General features: G+C 38.1%; 1 protein-coding gene across 5 annotated transcripts; it reads left to right on the forward strand.

Moving 5' to 3' along the window:
* Window positions 1-27,720, forward strand: LOC103345414 (phosphatidylinositol-binding clathrin assembly protein). 5 transcript variants are annotated; one of them, XM_051836019.2, is made up of 12 exons: window positions 1-204; window positions 2,035-2,177; window positions 5,497-5,572; window positions 6,308-6,410; window positions 6,569-6,662; window positions 6,773-6,884; window positions 7,780-7,886; window positions 8,571-8,612; window positions 12,337-12,416; window positions 15,031-15,107; window positions 26,161-26,253; window positions 27,143-27,720. In XM_051836019.2, the coding sequence occupies exons 1-12, from the start codon at window positions 126-128 to the stop codon at window positions 27,238-27,240; spliced, it is 1,104 nt and encodes a 367-aa protein (XP_051691979.1). In that variant the 5' UTR covers window positions 1-125; the 3' UTR covers window positions 27,241-27,720. The 5 variants fall into 5 exon arrangements, 2 of the variants coding, with proteins under 2 accessions (XP_051691979.1, XP_069922527.1); XM_070066426.1 differs by having other exon boundaries at window positions 2-204; window positions 26,174-26,253; window positions 27,143-27,719; XR_007915612.2 differs by lacking the exon at window positions 27,143-27,720 and having other exon boundaries at window positions 2-204; window positions 14,904-15,107; window positions 26,174-26,240.

Raw genomic sequence — 27,720 nt, forward strand, 5'->3', positions numbered from 1 at the left:
AGCCTTTCTTTCCTCATCTCAGGCTCCTTGTGAGTTACGAGGGGGTGCCGGTCCCTGCTGATCTGAAGAGGAGGGACCGGACTCTGCATCCATCACCCTCGTAGGTAGCGATCTGTGACATTCTCATGGGGTGGTCTGCGTCCAAGGCTGCCCTCGGGGCAACCACCGATGAACCCACGGAGCCCGAGCCAAAACACCTAGCTGGTGAGTAAGAGGCTGAACGCAGGCACAGTCTAAATGCGGAAGAATCTGTAATGGCAATACCCGACTCCCCTCCCCTGAAGTGGAAATTTGAACCTTTGTGCATAGAAGGGAATCACTGGTGTTTTTAATGCTAAATTTCAAAATATTTATTAGTTATTCAAATAACTTAGAAGATAAGGGGGTGATGCAAAACAACCTGTTTCTTACAATGGCCTCATTTCCCGAGTCTAACTCAGTGCCCTCCCTTATACATGCACAGTTCTTAAAGCGGTCTAGTGCTCAAAGTGTAGATTCTCAGTCTAGTCCCATTGCGTATGGTTTGAGTTCATAATGAATAGTGACTTCATAAACAGTATGTGCTGTTACCTACAGAGATCCTACTGCTACTTACTCTTTTGATCATGTCTTTATTTTGATATTTTACTTGAAACCTATTCATTGACTTAATCTGTATTTGTCTTCTGAAGTCTTATTTCCTTTTCTTTTTTTTAAACATTTATTTATTTGAGAGGCAGAGAGAGAGAGAGAGAGAGAGAGAGCGAGCTTCCGTTTGCAGGTTCACTCCCCAAATGGCTGCAGTGGTCTGAGCTGAGTAGATCCAAAGCCAGGGGCCTGGTGCTGCGGCTCACTTGGCTAATCCTCCACCTGCAGCACCAACATCCCATATGGGTGCTGGGTTCTAGTCCAGGTTGCTCCTCTTCCAGTCCAGCTCGCTGCTGTGACCCAGGAAGGCAGTGGAGGATGGCCCAAGTGCTTGGGCCCTTGTACCCGCATGGGAGGCCAGGAAGAAGCATCTGGCTCCTGGTGTAGCTCCGGCCGTAGCGGCCTTTTGGGGGGTAAACCAGCAGAAGGAAGACCTTTCTTTCTGTCTCTCTCTCACTGTCTAATAAATAAATAAATAAATAGATCCAAAGCCAGGTCCCAGGAGTTTTTTCCCGGTCTCCCACACAGCATTATTCTGGGAAGGCCATGTACTGGAATGAAACACAGAAAAAAAAAATTCATTCTTCATAACCTTAAATGTGACACAGCAGTATATACACTTGGTGAATAAATGAATCTGAATGTATATACTTGTGAAGCACTGTCCTTGTACCTATTCTAGTGCTATATATCTAAGAGTTCTGATGAATTAATAAGTTCTACACATAGAAAGTGTCTGACCCTGGAAGTTTATAGACAATTATGAAAGCAAAGAGGATTTCTTTTCTTCTTGAGGTAACATTTTTAATTTACAGCAAAGAGAATTCTGAACCCATAAAAAGTAAGCGATCATTGTGTGCCCTTGAGTGAAAATGAAATGATGAAAGCCTTACTTTTGAATGGCTGTATGAAACAATTTGATGAGTGGTTACTATCTTGAGGCAAGAAATTAGGACATGGATACAGGCAAAAGAGTCAGACACAGGGTATCACTAACAAGGAAAGCTCCTAACTGAACTTCTTGGAATAATACTTTTCTTGAGAGAAGCACTATAACAGTTATTGGTGTCACTTAATTACTTGTATGACCTTGGGTATGTTATTTACCTTCTTGAGTAGTAGTCATTGATTTAACAAGTATTCACCATCAACTGTGCTGGGTCTTGGTGATCAAAATGGATGCACTCCTTGCCTTCATCAAGGTAATAACTAAACAAGCATTAACTCTCATGGAACATATATCAGTACAAATTGTAATATATGTAATGAAGGAAAGGGTTTTTTTTTAGTTACTTCCTTTGTTTTTTTTCCTCTGAAATATGATTGCATCTGTATTTAGTTAAACTTTCCAATTGTAGTTTTAAAATTATTTCTGTATTTTAACATTTGTTACTATTTCTAATTCAGATCTAATACAGTACGTAAATGAAACAAATATGAGTGTTGAACATCTAGCTAATGTTCTTTCTGAAAAAACTGGAAGCAGCAACTGGGTGGTGGTGTTCAAAGCTCTGGTTACTGTGCATCACCTCATGGTACATGGAAATGAGGTGAGCATCAATTCCTTCCTTCTAGTACAGAGGATTGTAAATATGTGTTTGCAAAATATTTTGGTTTTATCAATATCTTACTACTTTCAACTTTTATTAGTGACAACGGGGAAAAGTAAATAGCAATATGTACTGAAACTTTTTTTTCCTGAAGCAGATATTTAGCACAGCAGTTAGGATGCTGCTTGGGACACTTGGCATCCCATAAAGGAGTGCCTGGGTTTGAGTCCCAGCTCTGCTGTCCATTCCAGCTCCCTGCTAATGTGCACCCTGAAAGGCAGCAGGTGATACCTCAAGTAGTTGGGTCCCTGACACCTGTGATGGAATTCCAGACTGAATTCCTGGTTCCTAACTTTGGGAAATGAACCAGTGGATGGGGGATACCTATTTCTCTTTCTCTCTCTCTCTGCTTTTCAAATAAATTTTTAAAATTTAAGAATGTTTTATCTGTTTTTACTAATGCATATATCTTTGCAATCAGTATTTGAGGTGTATCATTTTAACCACATAAGGTAGACATTGACAATAAATAAGTACATATTTCTCTCAATTCTTTAGATGATTGACAAAAATACCCTCAAAACTATATTGTTGCATAGCTGTTTTACTTTGTCCACCTCTTCCCATATGTACACTCTTCATGTTTTATGTAACAGCTAAAATGCTCTATATCATTAAATTACATGCAATTTTCTATTTTAAAATTACATTTTATGTCAATAAACAAGTGTCACACTAAATAAGTAAAGTTTAGAAATTTGGCTTTGAAACTTACTATGGAGCAACAGTAATTATACTATATGATATTGGTTAGAATAGAACATACTCGTATATTTAAATGAAACAGAGAGGAACTAAATTTTTCAATGGAGGAAAATGTAGGAGAATATGTTTATGACATTTGGATAGAGAAGATACCACAAAACTGAAAGAATATATTTGCAACCTATATATACTAGGTTCAAGGTTAATTCAGCATATATAATTAGTAAGAAAAAGAGTACATAGACTAATCATCAAAAGAAATGATGGGGCTGGCATTGTGGCTTAGAGGGTAAAGCTGCTGCTTACAGTGCCGGCATCCCATATGGACGCTGGTTTGGGTGCTGGCTGCTCCTCTTCCGATCCAGCTCTCTGCTGTGGCCTATGAAACCAGTGGAGGATGGCCCAATTCCTTGGGCCTTTGCACCCATGTGGGAGATCTGAAAGAAGCTCCAGGCTCCTGGCTTCAGATCAGCCCAGTTCCAGCTGTTGTAGGCATTTGGGAAATGAACAAGCAGATGGAAGACCTCTCTCTCTCTCTCTCTCTCTCTCTCTCTGCCTCTGCCTCTCTGTAACTCTTTCAAATAAAATAAATCTTTTTTAAAAAAAAATAAGCACAGAGTTCACAGAAAGGGATAACTTTCTGAGAACATGCTTAAATTAGCATACTTAAAATTTATGACAGTATAAAGAATTAGAATGACATTGAGGAAATGGGAACTTGCATACCTACTTCTTGCAGAATATTTGTAATAATGAAAAACCAGAAATCACCTAACTTTCCATAATAGGAATACATAAAATAATGCATGGCTATACAATGAAATATGGGGGTATTTCAGAAAATTCATTAAAATGAATGTTTTGAAAAAAATATAAATATATTTCAATTTTTATGCCAAAATAAGCATCTTTTAAAAATATTTTTTTTAATTTAAGAGGCAGAGAATGTATGTGTGTCTGTCTGTCTAAGAGAGAGTGAGAGCAAGACAGCAAGAGAGAGAAAGAGAGAGAGCAAGCTCCCATCAGCTGATTCACTTCCCAAATGCCTGCAATGGTCAGTGCTGGGCTGGGCCAAAGCCAAGAGCTGGGAATCCAATCCAGGTCAGTGGGTGGTAGGAACCCAACTACTTGAGTCAACACCACTGCCTCCCAGGGTTCACACAAGTAGGAAGTTGGTGTCAGGAGTCACAGCTGGGAATCAAACTCAGGTACTCTGTTACAGAACATAGGCATCTTAACCACTAGGCCAAATGCCTGCCCTCAACTTTTTTCCATGAACTTTTTGAATTACTTTTGTACTATATAAAATTAATTAGGATGAATACCAACAAGGATGGTTCTCAAAAAACAATGCTAATAGAGGAAGCAAGTTGTAGAATAACATTTGGAGTACAACACCATTTACATAAATATTTAAAAATATAGTATTTATCTATGGAACTATAAGGACAATAGGCCATAAATTTATCACATTAAAATTATGATGCCAGTTACTTCTTGGCAGAGGGGTACACATATGTGTTATATAATTTTTTGTATTTTTTGCAATTTAAAATGACTCAACGTTAAAAGAAGGGAATGGCTGAGCAAAAAATCTTGGGAGGAGGGAGCAGGTATTAGCGTAATGGATAATATTCTGGTTAAGATACCCATGTCCCATATCAGAGTACCTGAATTTGAGTACTGGCTCGAGCTCTTACTGGACCAGGTGATGACTCAAGTAGTTGAATTCCTACCACCAATGTGGGAGATGGATTGAGTTTCTAGCTCTCAGCTTTAGCCCCTGGGCTGTTGCAAAAATTTGGGGAGCAAACCAGTGGATGGGAGCTCTCTCTTTAGCTCTCCCTCTATCTCTATGCCTGTATCTGTCTTCTTCTCTGTCTCTCAAATGAATTAAAAATTGAAAAAACAAAGTCTTAGGGGAAAAGGTAAATATATTCATGAGCTTTAATGGTGGGCACTTTTTTTTTGGGGGGGGGTGTAAGTAAGTAGAGAATTAACTGTACTCCAGATCCTTATGTTGGCTAACTCAGGAAATGATCATGCTAAATTTAATTCAAAGCTCCTGAAAGAGAAGATCAGTGATAGAGTTACATTAAATATACATTCATAGGGCCGGCGCCATGGCTCACTAGGCTAATCCTCCGCCTTGCAGCACCGGCACACTGGGTTCTAGTCCTGGTTGGGGCGCCGGATTCTGTCCCGGTTGCCCCTCTTCCAGGCCAGCTCTCTGCTGTGGCCAGGGAGTGCAGTGGAGGATGGCCCAAGTGCTTGGGCCCTGCACCCCATGGGAGACCAGGAGAAGAACCTGGCTCCTGCCATCAGATCAGCGTGGTACGCCGGCCGCAGCGCGCCGGCTGCGGCGGCCATTGGAGGGTGAACTAACGGCAAAGGAAGACCTTTCTGTCTGTCTGTCTCTCTCTCTCACTGTCCACTCTGCCTGTCAAAAAAAGAAAAAGAAAAGAGAAAAAAAGAAAAAAAATACATTCATAATGATAAAATCATCAATAAACTCTCTGTGTACAGAAACTAATTCAATGTATTTCTTTAACAGCGTTTTATCCAACATCTTGCATCTCGAAACTCTTTGTTCACTTTACACAACTTCCTGGATAAAAGTGTTATAGAAGGTAAGATGAGTATGTGCAAGGAGGAAAAAGTCCTAGTTAAGAAAATGCCTTGGCCAGTGCCGCGGCTCACTTGGTTAATCCTCTGCCTGCGGCACCGGCACCCAGGGTTCTAGTCCTGGTTGGGGCTCCGGATTCTGTCCTGGTTGCTCCTCTTCCAGGCCAGCTCTCTGCTGTAGCCCGGGAGGGCAGTGGAGGATGGCCCGAGTGCTTGGGCCCTGCACCTGCATGGGAGACCAGGAGGAAGCACCTGGCTCCTGGCTTCGGATCTTCTTCCAGATCTCCCATGTGGGTGCAAGGACCCAAGCATTTGGGCCATCTTCTGCTGCTTTCCCAGACACACTAGCAGGGATCTAGATCAGAAGTGTAGCATCCAGGACACGAACAGGTGCCCATATGGGATGCAGGCACTGCAGGTGGTGGCTTAAGCCCCTATGCCACAGTGCTGACCCCAATGGTAGGAATTTACAATAGTTTCTGTGAAAATGTGAAAGGAGCTGATAAAGGTTCACTTATTTCCTCTCTTCAGGAGTATCATCATCAACATCCCATCATAGGGTGATATCAAGGCTTTGAAAAAATAAGAAATAATCCTTAATTTGAGAAATATAAGACTAGGTAATTAATAAAGGTCATTCTAACTTTTGGGCTTCAAATATATTGTTGAGGTATTGGAGTGAAGATGCAAAAATAAGTCTTACTATTGAGTTGGAAATAATCAAAACATCTCATTTTTAGGCTATACCATGTCAACTTTCATCAGACGATACAGCAGATATTTGAATGAAAAGTCACTTGCATATAGACTGATCGCATCTGATATCACAAAAACCAAGAGAGGGTCAGTAAATATTATTAATTTATAAGCAAGAAATCCAGAAATATATGTGATCTACTTTGTAGTTTCCCAAAACATAGTTCTATTTCAAGACGCTAATGTCACAGTGCTTCTCAAACTCTTAATTCTTTATGTTCGTGAATTTCTTTTGTCTTTTATAGGACAGATGGTATGATGAGAACTATGAATACTAAAGAGCTGCTAAACATACTTCCAGTTATTCAAACCCAGTTTGATGCACTTCTTAATTTTAATGTAAGAATTATTAATTTTCTGAAACATTAATAAATGGCATAATTTATTGGTGGGAAAATAAATTTTTAAAAACTTGGTGGTAATTGATCACTCTTTTATTTACTTTTTAGGCAAATCCAGATGAACTAACTAATGGTATAATATATGCTGCTTTTATGCTCCTTTTTAAAGATTCTCTTCGTCTCTTTGCAGCCTATAATGAAGGGATACTTAATCTACTAGGTAAGATATAGAATACATTTTACTTTTTAAAAAGAGAAATAGTAAAAAAAGAAACAGGAGAGAGACAACTTATAATATTGGTCGAAAGAATAAATGCAGGTGCAGTGTGTAGCCCTGGTATTCATTTTCATATTATTTTCTAGAAAAAAAGAGAAAGGTAAAGTGACAAGGGCCAAGATGTTGTGGCACAGCAGGTTAAGCCACTCGGTGGGAAGCCAGCGTCCCATATTGGAGTGCCTGGATCAAGTCCTAGCTCCTCTCTTTCTGATTCAGTTCCCTTCTAACGCACCTGGAAAGCATTAAATGAGACTTCAAGTGGTTGAGCCCCTGTCACCCACGTGTGAGACCCGGATTGAGTTCCTGGGTCCTGGCTTTAGCCTGCCACAGTCCTGGCTGTTGAGGCCATTTGGGGGAGTGAGCCAGCAGATGGAAGATCTCTCACTGTCACTCTTGCTCTGCCTTTCAACTAAGGGTTCTCCAGACCCTATTGATGGAAGTTTGAGATACTGTTTATCATACTGGAGAAATACCTAGTACATTTTTAAGGTTCTAAAAGAGTAGGAAACCTAGCACTGTCATTCAAAGAGCTTCAGGGCTTGATGTTAATCAAAACTACACACTAACAGCTGTAGAAATTAAAATCTAAAAATCTGCATATGCTATTCTGTTCCACATATACTCCCAGCACCTTTGTTTAGTATATAGTACTTAGTCCATAAAAAAATGTGTTGATTATAGGGATTAAGCAGTGCTAACACTTGTTGTAAAAACAGAAAATAAGCTGATTAAAACTATAATTGTTTGAACAGGTTAAAATCATATCCAGAATCAATAATAGAGTGAAACTTGAAATTGCAAACATATTGACTCCTTTATGGTAATTATCTTTTTTAAGACAAGTATTTTGACATGAGGAAAAATCAATGCAAGGAAAGTTTGGATATTTACATCAAGTTTCTTGGAAGAACAAGCAAACTGGCAGAGTTTCTGAAAGTTGCAGAGGTATAGAAATCCACTTTGATCCAAAGTTTTTCTGCTGTTTTCTGAATTACTTTAGTAACTTAGGTGTAAATATGTCTCTTTCCCCTGCCATCATCACCACACAAACACTAAGCAATCAGAAGTAGTTTTAACTACTTTGTAAACAGTAAAACTGAAGACTAAAATTAAGTACTTCTAGGAGCTTCTGTTTACAGCCATAAGGATAACTAGTACCATGTTCACACTGATGCTCAGAGAAACACAAGCAAGGTAAATACACAGAACCACACCTAGGAAAGTGATAGTGAAACTTTTGTAAACCAGAGAGAACAATGGCGTATTACCCACAGAACAGATTGAATTGTGGCTGACTTCTGATAACTTGAAAAATTAGAACACATTTGTATGGTATTCAAAATGCAATTTAGCGCTTTCCAAAACAGCAAGCCTGAAAGACTGTTTTAATACCTGGAAAGCCTTCTCTTTTAGATTCTAGCCCTAAGATAAATAGACATTTGTGTTTAAGTGTACAAGGCTTATTTTTACTCAGTGTTTTTCTTAATCTAGATAGATACCAGCCCAGGAAAGTGTTGTGCTCCTCAGATGTTTCCTCTTTTGTATACACAATGGTCTCTCAATAGACATTTTTTGTTATTCCCACTCCCTGCTATAATGTGCATTTCCTCCTTTCTTTTGTGAATACAGCAAGTTGGAATTGACCAGAGTGACATTCCATATCTTACTCAGGTCAGTGTATCTCTTCTATGTATTTAAAGGGCTTTGTCTTTATGTTTATGTGTTTATTATGTGTGTGTGTATATGCATGATGTACATTCCATGATGTCTCATAGAATAAGAGCTAGATCATCTTTTTACATGGACTGATATGATCTGATTGGTGGAAACAGTGCAATATTTGCAATAATGCATTTACGTTTGAGGGCTCTTTTGTCTACCTTCCAGGTATATAGTCTCAAGCAACTCATTTCCACTATCTGTTCCTTATTTCTGCAAATGAAAAATGTGTGTAATGCTATTGCTTAACTCATAGCAGGGTGGTAGAAATCAAATTAGCTTGGGAGTTTTTCTCTCCTAGCAACTGATCATCAGGGATCCACCACAAGGCCATGACAGGTGTAGATGAGATGAGCCCCTGACAATCTGCTTGTGCAGTCTACTGTGCCCTCTGAACTTGTCTGTGTTATGTCCCAGATAGCCCATGGGGCCTGACCATCAGGGCCTACTAGGTAATATGTTTCCTTTAGTTAGTGGGATATACAATATATAATACTTTGATTTTCTGTTTCTGATGGAGTGTCCTTGTGTGCCTGTGACCACTGGAACCTTAAAAACTTTACCAGTGTGAAAGGAGTGTGGACTGCATGTGTCTTTCTAAGATCTCTGCTATACTGCTCACTTCCTGCTCATCTGATCCTGTTAGTATGACATATCATGGATACAGTGCATCAATTTGATGTTGGTTTAGATCACATGGTTTAGTCTTCTTCTGCTTGTATTACAACAGAAGGTGAGAGAGTAAACACAGCCCTGGATCAAAACTGTTGTCTCTTTCATGTGCTTGTGAACTCTTCCTGCCTCACCTCTGATAGGGATGGAAAGCAGCACATTTACCAAATAAATAGCCAGATACCAAGTACCTTGATGTAGTTTATCACTCTTCAGGGTCCAAGTAGTTTTTATGGGAATGGGGACTGTCACCTCTGCAACCTCTATATTTTTAAGATTAATATTAATTTTTGCCATCCTTCTGAGAGGTTATCTTGTTTTTTATTTAGTATTTTTGCTTGGAGGATGAGTGGGGGCTATTTAAGAGGCAGGTTCCCAGCTGAGCTTTGATGAATGTGGAGGCAGATTTACTTGTGGAGTAGAAGCTTCTGTGTAATCTCCAGAAAAGGAGGATCAGAGGTTTCTGGGAAATATAGACTTGGGACTTTTGCAGCTGTCCCCATCCCATGTAGCAAGGCCTGGTGTGGCAGAGCTGCCTTGGTTGGGACTATCTGAGATAACACATGTGGGGCACTGAGATGGTACCTGGTTTGGGTGGCATGATGTATATGGGAAGAAGCCTGTTCTCTCAAGGATACACAATACGAATATTCCTTCATGTACTGATAAGTATAAAGGCTATTTATACATAGACATCAAACCCCACAGAATGGTTCACTAATGGCACAGACTCCTAAATGTGAAGCAAATGACTCCTGAGTGTGGAGACAGAGAGACAAGGAGAATGTGTGGGATAGAAGATGAAGTTTCATTGCCCACTGGCACCATAGCCAGTGGATTTCAGTCAACACTCCTTCACAAGCATAAGCTTAACCTCTATTTAGGTATAATGAATGAATGAGACACAATCTTAGTCCCTGTGTTCCTGAAAAATACAGAACAAGAATACAGAAGCATGTCTAGATACTTATCAGAATGTAGTCCTCTGATTTTTCTCTACATTGACTTTGCTTCCTGAGGGAAATGATGAGAGTAGGAAGGGGACCTTTGCTGAGAACCACAGCCTCAGATATTGTCAGGGTACAGATGACCATTAACTGACCAACACCTGTGCCCTAAGCTCTAAGGGGACATCTGCCAGGAGGAGAACCTGAGTAGATGGCCAGATTTCCTGTTGGACCACTTTCTCCTCCTTACCTCATTTCTGATCCTCAGAAACAAAGTAAATGGCTGTGGTGGACTCTGCAAAAGACAGGCAAGGGTTTTTGGTTAAACCTTCAAGATCCCCATTCATTCCCTGTAAATCAGCTCTCTTTCCTGGAAGAGCTTTCTTATCAGTACTCTGGCCCCTGTCCTCAAGTCAGGACAGAAAATCACGGCCTTCAGTCAGCAGAACTGATCCCATGGCTTCTCATGTGTCCTGGAAACCCTACAAAAGCGTGGGATGCAGGGCTACACCACAGAAGAGGGAGGTGAGCATCAAGTCAGCTCCATCTTTGCTGCACACAGCTGGCCTCCTTGAGAGACGCCTGCTCAAACAGTGCACAGTTTCAAGGAGTTTTTTCAGTCCATCTGCTGCCAGGACTCAAAAGGGGTGTCCAGATCTTCCTGTGTGACTATGGGTTGGCCATTTCCTACTTGTGCTTCCAACACTTTGCACTTCATGTGAATTGATGCTGAACTCTTAGTTTTAAACAACTCACCATTTTGATATCACTTCTGGATTTTACCAATCTTATTTAAAATAAATTTTATTTTTTAATTCACAGACAATATTGTATTTTTCTATTGTGTATAACATAAATTTTGAAAAAATATGCATAGTGTAATGGTTAAGTCTATTTAATTAGTAAATATACCACTTCACATAGTAGGGAGAGAACAGAACATCTACTCTTTATATTCTGTGAGAGTACAATATATTATCATTGATTATAGTCACCTTGGTGTACAACAGATTTCTAAATGTATTCCTCTTATATGACTGTAATATATGTAATATATGCTTTGGCCAATCCATCCTCACCCCCATGCCCTATTCTGCCAACTCTGAATTTCTGTGTTTGAGTTATTTAACAAATCCTCCAGATTAATTCTTCTTGTTGCACATGGCAGGATTTCCTTCTCTTTCATGGCTGAATAGTATTTCATTTCCCACCTCCCCACAGTGTGTGTGTGTGTGTATGTTTGTATCACATTTTTATATAAGTTTTCATTCAATGAATGCATTTTTTCATAGATACAACTTTAGGAATATAGTGGTTCTTTCCCTCCTACCCACCCTCCCACCCTGTTGTATCACATTTTAAGAAGACATACAAATGACCAACAGATATATGAAAAAAGAGTTTAGCATCACTAATTATCTGAGGAATGCAAATAAAAATCATAGTGAGATATTACCTTGCCCCAGTTAGAATGGCTATTATTAAGATGAATGGTAATAACAGGTAGCAAAGATGTGGAAAAAAGTGGACTTGTGCACTGTTGTGGAGAATGTGAATTAGTGTAACCATGATGGAAAACAGTATAGAGGTTCCTCAAAAAACTAAAGAAGTAGATCTACCATATGCCCTAGCTCTCTTACTTCTGAGTGTATATCCAAGGGGAATGAAATCACTGTGTTGAAGAGATGTCTGCACTCCCCTCAACTGATGTTTCCTCCTCCACATCCCACTTCTTCACTAGGCTTAATGCTTTACTTAAGTTAATCTAGTGATCTAGTGACTAATGAAAGAACCATATATAATAAATGATTTCAAAGTCAATATCTTCTCCCCAGGGGATATTTTAGCAGTCTTTTGATCATTTTAAAAATCATAATTTTAAACTCTGATTTGATACCAAGATGATGATTTTAGTAATGAATTTGCATATAGCAATTTTAACTTGAATGCATTTGCTATAAAGTTATGTTAGCTTCTTTTGAAAATATTTTTAAAACACAGAAGAGTACGAATTTTTCTTAAAACTATAAAAATTAAGTCTTAGCAATTTTTTCTAGGCACCTCAGAGTTTACTTGAAGCACTAAAACAGCATTTAGCTTCTTTGGAAGACAAAAATGACATTTTACCTTCTTATACGTAAGTTAATAAATGTCTTAATATAGGTTAATTTTTTCCCTCTAAATAATTTCTCTCATCCTAAATGTTTAACAGTATAAGATTGAGCAAATTTTAGGCTATGACTGATAGAATACCATTTAGCTATTTTAAATGATAACAGAGTTTTTCACTCTTTTGTAGGATTCCAAACTCTTCACAAAGATGATATACTTCCCAAAGGAATAAAACAGTGGGCATTTACATTGGATATATAAATAAGGGTACATGTGTATACACACACACACATCTATATATACATATGTATACTTACATACATATACATGTATCCCATGCATATACATTGGCAAAATTTGATGTACATCACCTGAAAATGTTCACATTAGCTATTTCCAAGTGAAACAATTGTGATCAGTGTTCTCTTTTGCACTTTATTATCCAAAATTTCTACAAAAGTCATATAGTCATTCTACTTTTGAAGGTTATATTGATTGTAATAAATTATCACCCTCTCTTAGATAACAAACCTGTTGACTATTTCTTTTTTCCCAAAGAAATATTTTATTTAAGGAATACAAACTTCATGCATTTCATAAACACAACTTAAGGAACATAGTGGTTCTTCCCACCATACCCGCCCTCCCACCCACACTCCCATCCCTCTTCCTCCTCCCTCTCCTATTTCCATTCTTATTTTTTACTAAGATCTATTTTCAATTAACTCTATATACATAAGATTAGCTCTATACTAAGAGTTCAACAAATTGTATGAAGAAAAAAAACTGTTCCTCAACAGTCAAGACAAGGGCTGTTCAAAGTCATTGCATCTTGAAGTTGATTTCACTTCTTTTTTTTTTTAAGCATCCTTTTTTTTTGGAGAAACTTTAGTTAACTTTAAAGAAGAACCCAAGAATGATGCAGCTTTTGTGCTTAGACATAACTATAACTTATGCAACATAAGAATGTCCTCCACTTAATACGCTAAAATGAAGTCAGTCTTTGAGAACAAGTTTTACTATTAACTCTCATAATACAACTCTTTGAGGATGGAGGTCCTGCATGGGGAACAAGTGCACAGTGACTCCTGTTGTTAATTTAACAATTAACACTCTTATGTATGACGTCAGTGATCACCTGAGGCTCTTGACATGAGCTGCCTAGGCAGTAGAAGCCTTTTGAGTCCACAAACTCCCTCTGTATTTAGACAGGGCCATAAGTAAAGTGGAAGTTCTCTCCTGCCGGCAGAGAAAAGTACATCCTTCTTTGATGACCACTTCTTTCCACTGGGGTCTCACCCACAGAGTTCCTTCATGTAGGATACTTTTTGCCACAGTGTCTTGGCTTTCCATGCCTGAAATGCTCTCATGGGCTTTTTGGCCAGACCAGAATGTCTAAAGGGCTGATTCTGAGGTCAGAGTGCTACTTAAAGCTATTGTTATTCTGAGTCTGCTGTATGGACTGCTTCCCATGTTGGAGCATTTGTTCCTTTTAAATTCTATTAGTATTATTATATTATTATTACCAAACACTTAATTCTATTTGTATGATAACTTTAACACTTAATCCTAACCATGTGATCACTTTAACACTTAAGATGGTATTTTTACCACCCAGCTTAAGGGGACTTGGGGTCCCATGGCAAGTTTTTGAACTGTACCATTAGAAGTAAGTCCACAGGAATGTGTGCAGAACTATACAGCTTTACAGTTACAAACTTCATACATTTCATAATTACAACTTTAGGAACATGGTGATTCTTCCCACAATGCCTACCCTCCCAGCCATACTCCCATCCCTTTTCCTCCTCCCTCTCTTGTTCCCACACTTATTTTTTACTAAGATCTATTTTCAATTAACCTTATGACATATGATTAACTCTATGTTAAGTAAAGAGTTTAACCATTAGTATGAAAAAAATTTGTTCCTCAACAGTCGAGACAAGGGCTGTTCAAAGTCATTGCTTCTCCAAGTGTCAATTTCACTTCTACAGATTGTCTTTTAGGTGCTCTATTAGTTATCACAGGTCAGGGAGAACATATGGTATTTGTCCCTTTGGTACTGGCTTACTTCACTAAGCATGATGTTTTCCAGTTTCATCCATTTTGTTGCAAACAACAGGATTTCATTTTTTTACTGCTGTGTAGTATTCCATGGTGCATATATCCCATAATTTATTTATGCAGTCTTCAGTTGATGTGCATTCAGGTTGATTCCATATCTTAGCTATTGTGAGTTGAGCTGCAATAAACACGGGAGTACAGATAACTCTTTCATATGCTGTTCTCATTTCCCTTGGGTAGATTGGGATGACTGGGTCATATGATAAGTCTATATTCAGATTGACTATTTATTAATTATCTCTTTATTACAGATAGATATATAGTTAGTACATGAAGGACCATCAAAATTTTATGAGAAAGAAATATTATGAAAAAACTACACATGGATTTCAAATCTTTTGTATTGAAATAAGCTTATCTTATTCTATTTTCCATGAACTTATTGAAGTACCCTGTGGAGTGGGATACATAGATGGACAGATGAAGGAATCAATGAAATATAGGATCATCTGGATAGGATTTTTGTAATTCTATTTATTCTCCAGTGTGCCTATTCTTTCTTGTGATCTCTTAAGTCTCCAGCACGCACTGATTCCATCCATCCCAAATAGTCCAGTTGTGAATGCTTCAGGAAGCAGGGCTTGGTTTGCAGGTAATATATCTTTTTACAGCTATATTAGTAATCATTGAAGATGTGATTAGAATCTTGAATTCTTCTGCTGCTCAGCCACCTATTATATCTGCTGCCTCTTCATAAGCAGTTTTTGACACAGAAATTTCATTTCTAGGAATTTATTCAACATATGTACTCACAGTTGTGAAAAGTGTGAACAGGATATCCAATGAAACATTGTAATAGTTAAATGACTGAATAAGAAGCTTTCTTTCATGTACTTAAATGGAACTATTTTCATGTACTTAAATGGAACCATCTCTAAGATGTATTGTTAGATGACAATGAGCAAAGTATAAAGCAAAATATAGTCTGCTACCATCTTTGTTTTTAAAAACGGAATATATATATATATTTATAATTTCTTAAAGAATACTTTTGGAGGGTTATATAAGAAATGAGTTAAAATATGCTGCTGCTAAGAAGAATGTGGCTGTTTGTGGAAAGAAATGGATTGGGAGTCTTCACTGTGCACTATTTTGTAACTTTAAAATCTTGCACCATGAAAACAATTACCTATTAATATATACATTTTACAAAGAAATACATATATGCATACATTTAGTGTGATACCTTGTAATTTTTAAGACAGAAGTACTTTGTGATCCCTTAAGTTTAGATTGCCTCATACTTCAGTGATGTGCTGGAGGCAGCTCACATGAGTTTGCGGGAGCCAGTTTTTATTTATTTATTTTTTAAAGATTTATTTTATTTATTTGAAAGAGTTACAGAGAGAGGTAGAGACAGAGAGAGAGAAGTCTTCCATCTGCTGGTTCACTCCCCAGATGGCCTCAATGGCCAGAGCTGTGCCGATCCGAAGCCAGGAGCCAGGAGCTTCTTCCAGGTCTCCCACGTGGGTGCAGGGGCCCAAGGACTTGGGCCATCTTCTACTGCTATCCCAGATCATAGCAGAGAGCTGGATTAGAAGAGGAGCAGCTGGGACTAGAACCGGTGCCCATATGGGATGCGGGCGCTGCAGGCCAAGGCTTTAATCTTCTACTCCACAGCGCCAGCCCCAGCCAGTTTTTAAATTTTTAGGAATTTTGGTAGCTAGTTGATGTCACATTGGGAACTCAATGGCCAAGATGGTAGTTTTTACTTCACAGAAATTGGCAAAGATTAACAAGCAAGCCTTGAAATAAAGGTTGGTTATTATATATTTACTGGCACATGGATGCTCATAGGCCACCATATTTTGTTTTTTAATCAGTTATTGTGTTTCAGTGATATTGCTTCATTTCCTACTCTGGACACAAATCTATGTAGTAAACACCTATGTTGTTAAAGGGTTTATATATATTTGAATTAAATTTTGTTCTTAATTTAACTTAAAAAAATAAACTATTTTAAATGTTGTTTTTCTTTTTCTTTTGTACATATATTTTCAATGGATACAACTTCTGCATTTTTAATGGGTGAGTTTGACCAAAACTGTGATGAAAACAAGTCCTTTGTGTAAGACCATAAGGATAGCAAAAAACTATGCATTTGACTCATTTTCAAAAGAATGAATACTGCTACTTTTCTGAGTGTTATCATTTGGGAGTCATTAGTGCTTCTAATAGGTGTTACAAGACAGTTATACATGGTAGTTAAGAGAAAAAGCTGTATATTCACTCTGATGTAAATGTGAATTCCAAGTATGGTATAGGGCTATGGACCTGATTACAAACCAAGACTGACTATTGATTGCCACATGTACCCCCTTCGTTGCTTCAACCATTCTGTTGACAATCTTTTGCCCAGTTGATGTCACTATGATTCTTGATTCTAAAATGTTGGCCTTAGAACCAGAGTGCTTGGGTTCAAATTTTACTGTACTCTCTGAAGAATGTGTGTCTTGGGATAGCTCACTTAACCTCTCTATGCCTGAATTCCCTTATCCTTATAAGGTATTCAGGATTAAATAAGTTTATATATGTAGAGTGCTTCAAATAGGGCCTGGCTTAAGACTCTGCATTTTCTACTTTTCTCATTCTTCTTAAACTTTCAAGCTGCCCTCTTCAACTTATACCATGGTAAACTAAATGCTCTATCTCTCTATCTCCTTGGTGGTTTCATTGAATGGTTTTTCTCTATCCCTACTGGACTTCTCCACTTGGATGTTCTGCAGTCATCTCAAACTCAATTTATCCAAAATGAAATTGCTCACATACTAGCTGCTAGACCTTGCTCTTTTGCTTGTGGCTTTGGCTTAAAAACTGGTACCACCATCCATCTCAGTTGCTACCTGGGAGTTATTTTTTGACATTTCCTTTCCCTTTATCACCAAATCCCATTTATTCTGCCACTCAGTGATCTCCCAATTCTCTCCATTTCTGTCTACCCAAAATGCTACATTATTTTTTAAAAGATTTATTCATTTTATTTGAAAGTCAGAGTTACAGAGAGAAGGGGAGAGAGAGAGAGAGAGAGAGAGAGAGAGAGATCTTCCATCCATTGGTTTACTCCCCAGATGGCTGCAATGGCCAGCACTGGGCCAGGCTGAAGCCAGGAACCAGGAGCTTCACTGGGGTCTTCCATGTGGGTAGCAGGGGCCCAAAAACTTAGGGGATCTTCCACTGCTTTCCCAGGCACATTAGTAGGGAGCTGGATTGGAAGTGGATCAACCAGGACTCAAACAGGTATCCATATGGGATGATGGCATCGCAGGAGGCAGCTTTACCTGCTATGCTACAATAATGCCACATTATTTAAACCATGTCTCTGGCCGGTGCCGCGCCTCACTTGTCTAATCCTCCACCTGCGGCACCAGCACCCCGGGTTCTAGTCCTGATCGGGGTGTCAGATTCTGTCCTGGTTGCCCCTTTTCCAGTCCAGCTCTGGTCTCCCATGCTGGTGCAGGGCCCAAGCACTTGGGCCATCTTCCACTGCACTCCCGGGCCACAGCAGAGAGCTGGCCTGGAAGAGGGGCAACTGGGACAGAATCCGGTGCCCGGACCGGGACTAGAACCCTGGGTGCCGGCGCCGCAAAGCAGAGAATTAGCCTATTGAGCCGCGGCGCCGGCAGTTAAAATTCCTTGATGTCATCATATAGCATTTCTGTTCCTCTTCTTTCATAATATTCAGTAAGTTGAATTTTCCAGATAAAGTCTAAATACCATGAGGAAAAGACAAGAGTTGTGATGTTTACCAGTATATTTCCAGCTCCGGGAGATATTTAATATCCACTTGGAGACTCAGTTGAGTTAATGACATTTTACAGTAGTCTAAGGTATTTTGAAACTTATACAATATACTGTATAATATTTTATATATTAGAAACATATTATGCATAAAAATTACTTTTTGAAGCATTGCATTCTAACTAATAATTATTGAAAGTAAATTTCTTGGGTATTTCTGACATTTTCCAAAAATTGATAATGAAAATTATTTTATTTGAAAGCAGTATAAAATTCACTACATTGAATAATTCTTATAAATGTGACTGAACATTTGAGTTTAGGTCATTATGTTCAGTTATATCACTGAAATGGTTTTGGAATGTATATTTCATATGTTTCTGTGCAATACTGTATTTCATTTCCTCATTTAGCAAATTTACACTGACTTCAACTATGTGCCTGGTATTGTCTGGGCACTGAAGATTGAATAATGAAATCCAGAGAGACAGAAAATCAACAGGGACTACTGAAGGAACTTCCTAACTGCCTCTTTGTTTGCCGCTGTGGTCTATTCTTTATACAACAGAGTGACTCATTAAAATACAAGTCAGATCATATCCCTCCTCTGTTCAAAGCTCTTCAATGGCTCCCCATGTCAAAGCAGTTGGCCTGAGATGGTAGCCTCAGAATGAAAGTCAAACTCCTTACAATTCCTTATAATGCGCTGGTGATCTGGCCCCTTTCCATCCCTTGATCACTTTCCTGACTCCTTTGGTCACTCCAACTTCAAGCACATTCTTTCCTTGGGGCCTTTATTGGTACTGTTCCTTCTGCTGTATCAATGTAGTTTACATTCTGACATCTTTCAGATCTTTACTTACAAGTTCCATGCTCTGTGAGCTGTCTTGTTTCAAATTTAAATTACTGAGTGCATTAAGTTAAACACATAAAAAAATTAGAAATGCAACAATTTCAAACTACCTCTGTCATTATTAGCCAGATCTTCCCCACCTAATTTAGTATATGGCACATACAAGTACTCAAAATTTACTTAATGAACAACTAAACATTATTTATATTCATTCACTTAATAATTTGAGTCCCAGGTAGTTTGTAATGGGAAGGTAGATATATATCCTTGGTGCATTGATGGGAACTTGGTTTCTGTTTGCATCTCATTTTGTCTCATTTTCAGATTATTTTCCCCACATGATACATTACAACCAACATAACGTTACTTTCAGACACACACAGACCCATTGGAGCCAAACAGCAAAGTGGAACAATCATGGCAAACAATTTGGATGACTCACTGACTAGCCTTGTAGGAAGTAAGCCTCTATTTTTAAATTAATATTTTAAATGCATTTTAATAAAAAGTGTTTATACAAAAATAATATGAAATTTTTGTTTGTTTTATAAAACAGATCTTAACTTTGGAGAAATTCCAGTCAAGAAGTAAATTTTAAAATGACAGTCGATAAATACATGCAGAGGAAGGAACTCATATTTGGAAACCAATTTTATTTATTTTATTTTTTAATTTTTTTTTTGAGAGGCAGAGTTAGACAGTGAGAGAGAGAGAGAGAGAGAAAGATCTTCCTTTTTCCATTGGTTCACCCCCCAAGTGGCCACTGCGGCTGGCACGTTGCGGCCGGCACACTGCGCAGATCCGAAGCCAGGAGCCAGGTGCTTCTCCTGGTCTCCCATGCGGGTGCAGGGCACAAGCACTTGGGCCATCCTCCACTGCCCTCCCGGGCCACAGCAGAGAGCTGGACTGGAAGAGGAGCAACCGGGACAGAATCCAGCACCCCGACTGGGACTAGAACCTGGGGTGCCGGTGCCACAGGCAGAGGATTAGCCTAGTGAGCTGCGGCGCCGGCCTGGAAACTTTTAAGTTGAATGTAGTAGTAACTTCTTATAAAAATCTATAGTATATGGATTTTAAGACCTAAATAATTAAAGGAATTTATGCTCTACATGCTACCCTAACATTTGTAGGTCAAGTTCTTAAAGTATACTCTTATTACGTGCTTCTTACCCCCTTTATTGCTCATCTGCTTCAAGGCAGGTCTTAAATATTGACATTCCTCATAGTTCTTTGTAATTTGGATTCTTTATTATATAGTCTGTATTTCATGAGCACTTCTCATTTTATTTTATTAAGCAAAAACAATAAAATAATCAGTTGGTGCTATAGAGTATTATAATCCCCTTTTTCTAATTTTGCATTTGTTCCCTGAGCTTTTGAGATCAAATGCAAAAAAATAATTTCCTAATCCAGTGCCAGGGAGCTGTGCACCCAATTTTTAAGCAGTTTTACAATGTAAGGTCTTACATTTAAGTATTTAATCCATTTTGAGTTGATTTTTATATATGGTTGAGATAAGGGTCCAGTGTCATTTTTTTCATGTGTATATCCTCTTTTCCCAACAGCTTTTATTGAAAAGACTATCTTTTTCCCATTAGATCTGACATGAAGTGGTATAAATCTGCAGAGATGAAAATTAATGGTGAAATGAACTGGCAGTTGAATACCTACACCTGCACATCAACCATCTGGAATACTATTTCTGCTCCTGTTCCCCAGATGGTAACATTTGTGCCACACACACACACACACACTCACACACATTTATATTCATATATGGTTGTAGCATAATATATGATGGATGTAACAAAAGTTGAAACTACAGAGGTTAACAAATGCCAGAACTTCTAGCCTTTTCACGTCACACAGGCAAGAAATCTAGAATGACCAGGTTTAGTACAGTAACAGTGGAGACTGAAGGAAAGACATTTGAGAGACACACAGATATCCAGTCTTTCCAACATTATTTATTGAAGAGACTGTCCTTTCTTCGTTGTGTGTTCTTAACACCTGTGTGAAAATCAATCGTTAATATGTTGGTTTATTTCTGGAATTTCTATTCTGTTCCATTGGCCAAGGTGTCTATTTTTATGCTGGTACCATACTATTTTGATTATAATAGATGTATAATATATTTTGAGATCAGGCAGTGTGATACACCCGGCTTTGTTCTTTTGCTTTGAATATGTGGAAGTTTCATGGTTCCATAATATTCCGTTGTATACATATACTACCTTTTTTATACATTCATCTTTGCTGGAATTTAGGTTGTTTCAACCTTTTGTCTATTGTGAATAATGCTAATATAAATGTTGGTGTATAGTGTTTGAGTCCTTGCTTTCATTCCTTTTTGATCTATACCCTGAGGTGGAATTTCTAGATCACACAGTAATTAATGTAATTTTTAAAAATTTAATTTTTTGAGGACCCACCATACCATTTAGTAGCTGCATCATTTATAAGGATTCTAATTTCTCTACATCTTCACCAACATTTATTATTTTCTATGTTTTTATTGTTTTGTATTTAAAGTTTCCGTTTGCTTTTTTCTCTATATCTTTCATTTTTTGCCAATTTGTATTTGATGATAGCTTTCTTAGTCTGGGTTGCTATAATAAATTGCTATAGATTAGGTAGCTTAAGCAAGAAACATTTATTTCTTCTGGAGGCTTGGAAATTCCAGACCAAGATACCCGCAGATTTGGTGTCTGGTGAAGGTCTTCTTTCCTGTTTCTCTGACTTATTACTGTAGCCTCATATGGGAGCAAAAGAGCTCTCTAGGATCCCTTTTGTAAGGTACTAATTCCATTCATGAAAGTCTCACCCTTATGACCTAATTACCTTCCATAGATCCTACCATATTAGGGGTAAGAATTTCTGTGTAAGAATTTGGAGGGGCTACACTGTGGTGTAGCCGGTAAAGCCGCCATCTGCAGTGCCAGCATCCCACATGGACTCCAGTTCAATTCCTGGCTACTCCACTTCTGATCCAGCTCTCTGCTGTGGCCTGGAAGAGCAATAAAAGATGGCCCAAGTCCTTGGGCCCCTGCACACACGTGGGAGACCCAGAAGAAGCTACTGATGCCTGGCTTTGGATCGGCACATCTTGGGCCATTGTGGCCAACTGGGGAGTGAACCAGTGGATGGAAGACCTCTCTCTGTCTCTACTTCTCTCTGTAACTCTTTCAAATAAATAAAATAAATCTTTAAAAAAAGAGAGAAAGAAACAGCCAGGGGTTGGGGAGCAGGTGTTTGGAGTAGCAGGTCACACACCACTTGGGATGCCCACATCCCATATCAGAGTGCCTGGGTGTGAGTCCTGGCTCCACTTTAAAAAATAATAATAATAAATCTTCCAATCATGAACACTGAATGACTTTCCATTTATATAAATTTTCTTTAATTTACTTCAGCAATGTTTTGACATTTTCAGTGTACAAGCCTTCAAGCCTTTTCCCTATTTGATTAAATTTGTGTCTCAGTATTTTATTTTTTTTGGTGCTATTGTAAATGGAATTATTTTCTCAATCGATCATGGACTTTTTGTGTTCATTTTGTATCCTGCAACTTTGTTGAATTTCTTTATTAGTTGTAATTTTCTGATAGAACTTTTAGCCTTTCTATATATAAAGTCATGTCATCTGCAAGCAGAAATAATTTTACTTCTTCCCAAATTGAGCTTCTTTAATTTATTTCTCTGGACAATTGCTCTGACTAGAACTTACAATACTGTGTCGAATAGAATTTGTGAGATGAAGCATGCTTGCCTTATTCCTGATCCTAGGGGAGAAATATTTCATTATTTAACCACTGAGTAGATGTTAGCTGTTATCTTTCCAAATGTGTCTTTTATTATGTTGAGTAAGTTTCCTATTTCTAGTTTACTGAGCACTTTTATCATGAAAGGAGTTTGAGTTTTATCAAATTTTTTCTGCATTAACTAACATTATCATTTGATTTCCCCTTTGTTTTATTAATGTGATGTGTTATAGCAATTGGTTTTCATATATTGAACTGTTCTTGCATTCCAGGAATAAATCCTACTTGGCCATAGCATATAATCCTTTTAATAAGCTGCTGAATTCAGTTTGTTAGTGCGTTAATCTTCATAAAGGATAATGTTCTATCATTTTCTTATGTTGTATTCAGCTTTGGTATTAGGGCAACACTAGCTTTATAAAATAAGTTGGGAAATATTCCATCCTCTTCCATTTTTGGGAAGACTTTGAGAAGATTTGGTATGAGTTCTTTTAATGTTTGGTACAATTCACCAATGTAGCCATCCAGTCCCAATATTTTCCTCTTTGGGAGATTTTTTATTACTGATTCAACCTCCTTATTAAATTATAGATCTGTTCATATTTTCTATTTCTTCATAAGTCAGTATCTTGTTTTTGATAATCAAAATTAGATGTATTATTATTTTATAGACTGTAGATTCAACCACATTATTTGCCATTTTCTTTCCCATCATTACTTCTTCCATGTTAGGGTTTCTGTTTGGCATCACCTGAAATACATTCTTTAAATTTACCTTAGTAAGTAGTGAATTCAATGTTTGTTTATGTGGGTATACTCTTCCAGTTTGATGATATTGTTCCATACCTTCTGATTTCTACCACCTCTACTGACAAATGAGTATTCATTCTAATGATGTCAGAGGTCAATATCATAATCCATGGAAATTGTAAATATGTTTGGTTATATGGCAAAGTGGAATTAAGGTTGCAGGTGTAATTAAGATTACTGATCAGCTGACCTTAAAATAGGGAGATTATCCTAGATTATCCAAGTGGACCCAATATAATAACAAGGTCCTTAAAACTAGAGGAGAAAAGCAAGAATGAGCGAGCGAGAGAGAAACGTGATGAGGGAAGCAAAGTCAGAATAATGCTACGTTTACTGACTCCAAAGATACAAGAAGGGAGTCATAAGCCAAAGAATATGGGTAGCCTCTAAACCCTATAAAGGGCAAGGAAACAATTTTCCCTTGGAAGCTTCAGAAGGAAGGTCTAGTGGGAGGCAATTACCCAAGTACTTGGGCCGTCATCCATTGGTGCATTAACAGGGAGCATTAACAGGGAGCTCTATCAGCAGGAGAGGAGCTAGGACTTCAGCCCACCCTCTAATGTGGGATGCAGGCATCCCAAGTTGTGACATACCTTGCTAAGCCACAATGCCAGCCCCAAAATGTTTTCACTCTTGAAGGTAACTAATGATATCATGGTATGTTTTCTTTTTGATATGGTTCAGCATCTTTTCATATATTCATCAGCCATTAAGTTATCTTTTTAATGAAATGTTTAAGTGTTCACATATTTTTGGTGAGGTTATTTGTGTTTGTCTTACTGCTTTATGAGTTTTGTAAAAATCCTGGATACTATTCCTTGCCAGCCCCAAGCTGTGAGTTTAATTGGAGTTCCTCTCAAAGTAATCCAGTGTTTCTCTCATGCACATGTTAGAATATTTTCTTTGTGTTTTACTGTGAAAAGTTTGACTATAATATGTCATGGTGAAGATCTTTTATGGTCACATCTATTAGGAGTTCTATGTGTTTCCTGTACTTGGAAATCCCTTTCTTTCTCCAAATTGGAGAAGTTTTCTGTAATTAATTCATTAAAAAGGCCTCCTAATCCATTACCTCTTTCCATGCCTTCAGGAACTCCTAAGACCCATTGGTTGGGTGGGCCAGCACCGTGGCTCACTTGGTTAATCCTCTGCCTGTGGTGCCGGCATCCCATATGAGCGCCGGGTTCTAGTTCCAGCTGCTCCTCTTCCAGTCCAGCTCTCTGCTGTGGCCCAGGAAGGCAGTGGAGGATGGCCCAAGTGCTTGGGCCCCTGCACCTGTGTGGGAGACCAGGAAGAAGCACCTGGCTCCTGGCTTCGTTGGCTGTAGCGGCCATTTTGGGAAGTGAACCAAAGGAAGCAAGACCTTTCTCTCTGTCTCTCTCTCTCACTGTCTAACTCTGTCAAATAAAAAAAAAAGACCCATTGGTTGGGTTGTTTGATAGTATTCCATAAATCTCCAACTCCTGTTTTTAGTTTTATAATTTCTTCTTCTTCTCCTTCTCCTCCTCCTCTACCCTTTCTTTTTTAGTCTGACTGTAAAATTTCCAGAGATTTTCTTCTTAGATATTTCCACTGCATTCTTTTATTTGATCTATTTAATTCTTCATTTCCAGTATTTCATTTTGACTTCTCTTTAAAATCTATTTCATGGGAAATATTTTCATTTGTGTCATATGTGAATTTCTTTAATTCGTGGATTATGCTTCTGATTACTTCTAAGTAATCCTATGATCATTTTTTTAAATTCTATTTCCGGCATATCTTCAATCTCTTCATCTTCACATTCCAGTATGGAAGTGTTGTTGTGTTTCTTTGGGGGCATCATGTTGTCCTCCTTATTCTTGTTTCTTGAATTTCTGCATTTATTATTAGGCATTTCTGGAGATACTTGTTGGTTTTTGTTTCCCTGTGATGATTTTTTGTCTTTGGACTCTTCCGCTGTGGCTTACTGGAGTGTCTGTTCTTTCAGTGAATACCCAGGGTGTGTGCTGGGTATGGCCAGGGAGCTCTGTTCAGTGCTCCAGAGTGAGGGGACTGTCCAAGGTGGCACCCAAGTTGGGTGTGTAAATCTCCTCTTTTTTATTTTATCAGAGGAGAGGCTTGTTCTGCTGTGTCGGCGTTGTCTCACACTCACCTCCTCTCCTCAAAGGAGACCAATACCTGGGCACTAGCCCCAGTGGGTACAATATTCATCTGTGCTGCCCCACATACCACACATTGTGGTATTGTGCAGTCCTTGATGCAATTTGATCATTCTTGTCAAGAACTATTCTTTAGGTCTCCTCCCTCCCCCATCACACTTTATTACTAGAAACTCCTTTATAGATTTGTTTTTATCTTTTTATTTGTATTTGGCATTCAGATGTTCATTAAATGTAACATTTACTCTAGGACTGCTTGTCCTGTTGGCAAGCTTGTATTAAAACAGAAATTAAATTCTAGTTAAATTTTTACCTTTTGTTTTCTTTTACATTAACATTCACAGGTTCCAACTCCAGTGGGATCACCTTCCTTAGTGGTTTATACCCAAGGAGGCTTACAGACCAGAAATCCTTCTGTTCCATGGCCTGGATGTCAGGTATGTATCAGCTGGTGTTGTTTGGGGCCTTGGTAGAGATGGCAGTCACTGAAGACAGGACCAGTATTAGAACGTAGTTTTACTGTATATACACTTTTTTGTGCACTGTTGGTATCCCATAGAGACAAGCTAACTATATAATTTCCTTCATCATAAAAAAAAGAATGATACAGATCTCTACTAACTTTTGTTAAACTTCAACTGATTTTTATATCTGTATAACAATCCTTTTATTCATTCACTTGTTCATTGAACAAACCTGACTGTGATCAGTGGATAAAGCAGCTTGGAGGTTTCATGAATGACTATAAAACTGATACCTAAATTGCGTGATAAAATTTAAAGATAAATAGCTGATTTGTGGAGTGGGGGAGAGGATGCTCAAGACAAACATATAATCAGGCAATTAGCAACAGAAGCACAATCACCACGAGAAATCAAAAGGAGGAAAAATTAATTCAGGAATGGAAGATTTCAGGACAGTGAGTACTCAATGATAAGGAGGACTTCAACTAGTAGGTGTATAGAGGATACAAGCTTGGCACTATAGGCAGAGAGCATAGGTTCAACAAAGAAGCGGAAGCAGACAGTGGTAACCTGAATAAATGCAGCTGAAGCAGCTAGAACAGTTTCATGATCCAAGTATCCATGGCCTCAGTATTCTTTTCTAGAAGACTTTGCAATGTTTTTTCCTTCAGTCTTCAGCTGATGTGTTGGACTCCATGGTTTCTGAACATGTGTTTTAGGAGGTTTGATTAATGTTTGGAAATTAGATAATGAGAAAAAAATGAGTAGAGTTTTATATAAAGATATTTATAACTTATTTTGTAACCAAAGAGAAAAATATATAGAAATGATTAATGATGTACCTATCTTTCTTTTCACTCAGATGCAGTCCATGTAGTACCAAAGCAAAAAGATCCAGAGGTGAATCATCCACATCTTCCAAACAAAATAAACATTCACTCAGACATTCAGTACTCTTGAGATTATTCACTATTGTGGAGGTTACAAACTCTATTTCTCTTGTTTTAATTGCTATCTTTGAAACTTACCCTGCAAATCTCATAAAAACTGAAATTAATATGTTATTTCCACCTCCCAACTAATGCAAGTAGCTTAGAACACCTTTTTAACTTCAAGGGTGCTCTCCTAACTTACATACTAGAGTTGGTCAATATTTTAGCCTTGTCTTACTTTTTAGTTAATATTTATATTTATATAAACAGGTTTTATCTAGATTATGGGTTTACAAATTCATTGCTCACTCTTCTTTTTTGCATTATTTCTCCCTTGAAGTACTTCTTTCCCTCTTTTGTTCTCTTTCTTTTCTTTTCTTTTTTCTTTCTTTCACAGGTAGAGATACAGACAGTGCGAGAGAGAGAGAGAAAGGTCTTCCTTCCGTTGGTTCGCCCCCAATGGCCGCCATGGCCAGTGCTGCGCTGATCTGAAGCCAGGAGCCAGGTG

This window comes from Oryctolagus cuniculus, chromosome X, assembly GCF_964237555.1.
Source record: "Oryctolagus cuniculus chromosome X, mOryCun1.1, whole genome shotgun sequence".
NCBI lineage: Eukaryota > Metazoa > Chordata > Mammalia > Lagomorpha > Leporidae > Oryctolagus > Oryctolagus cuniculus.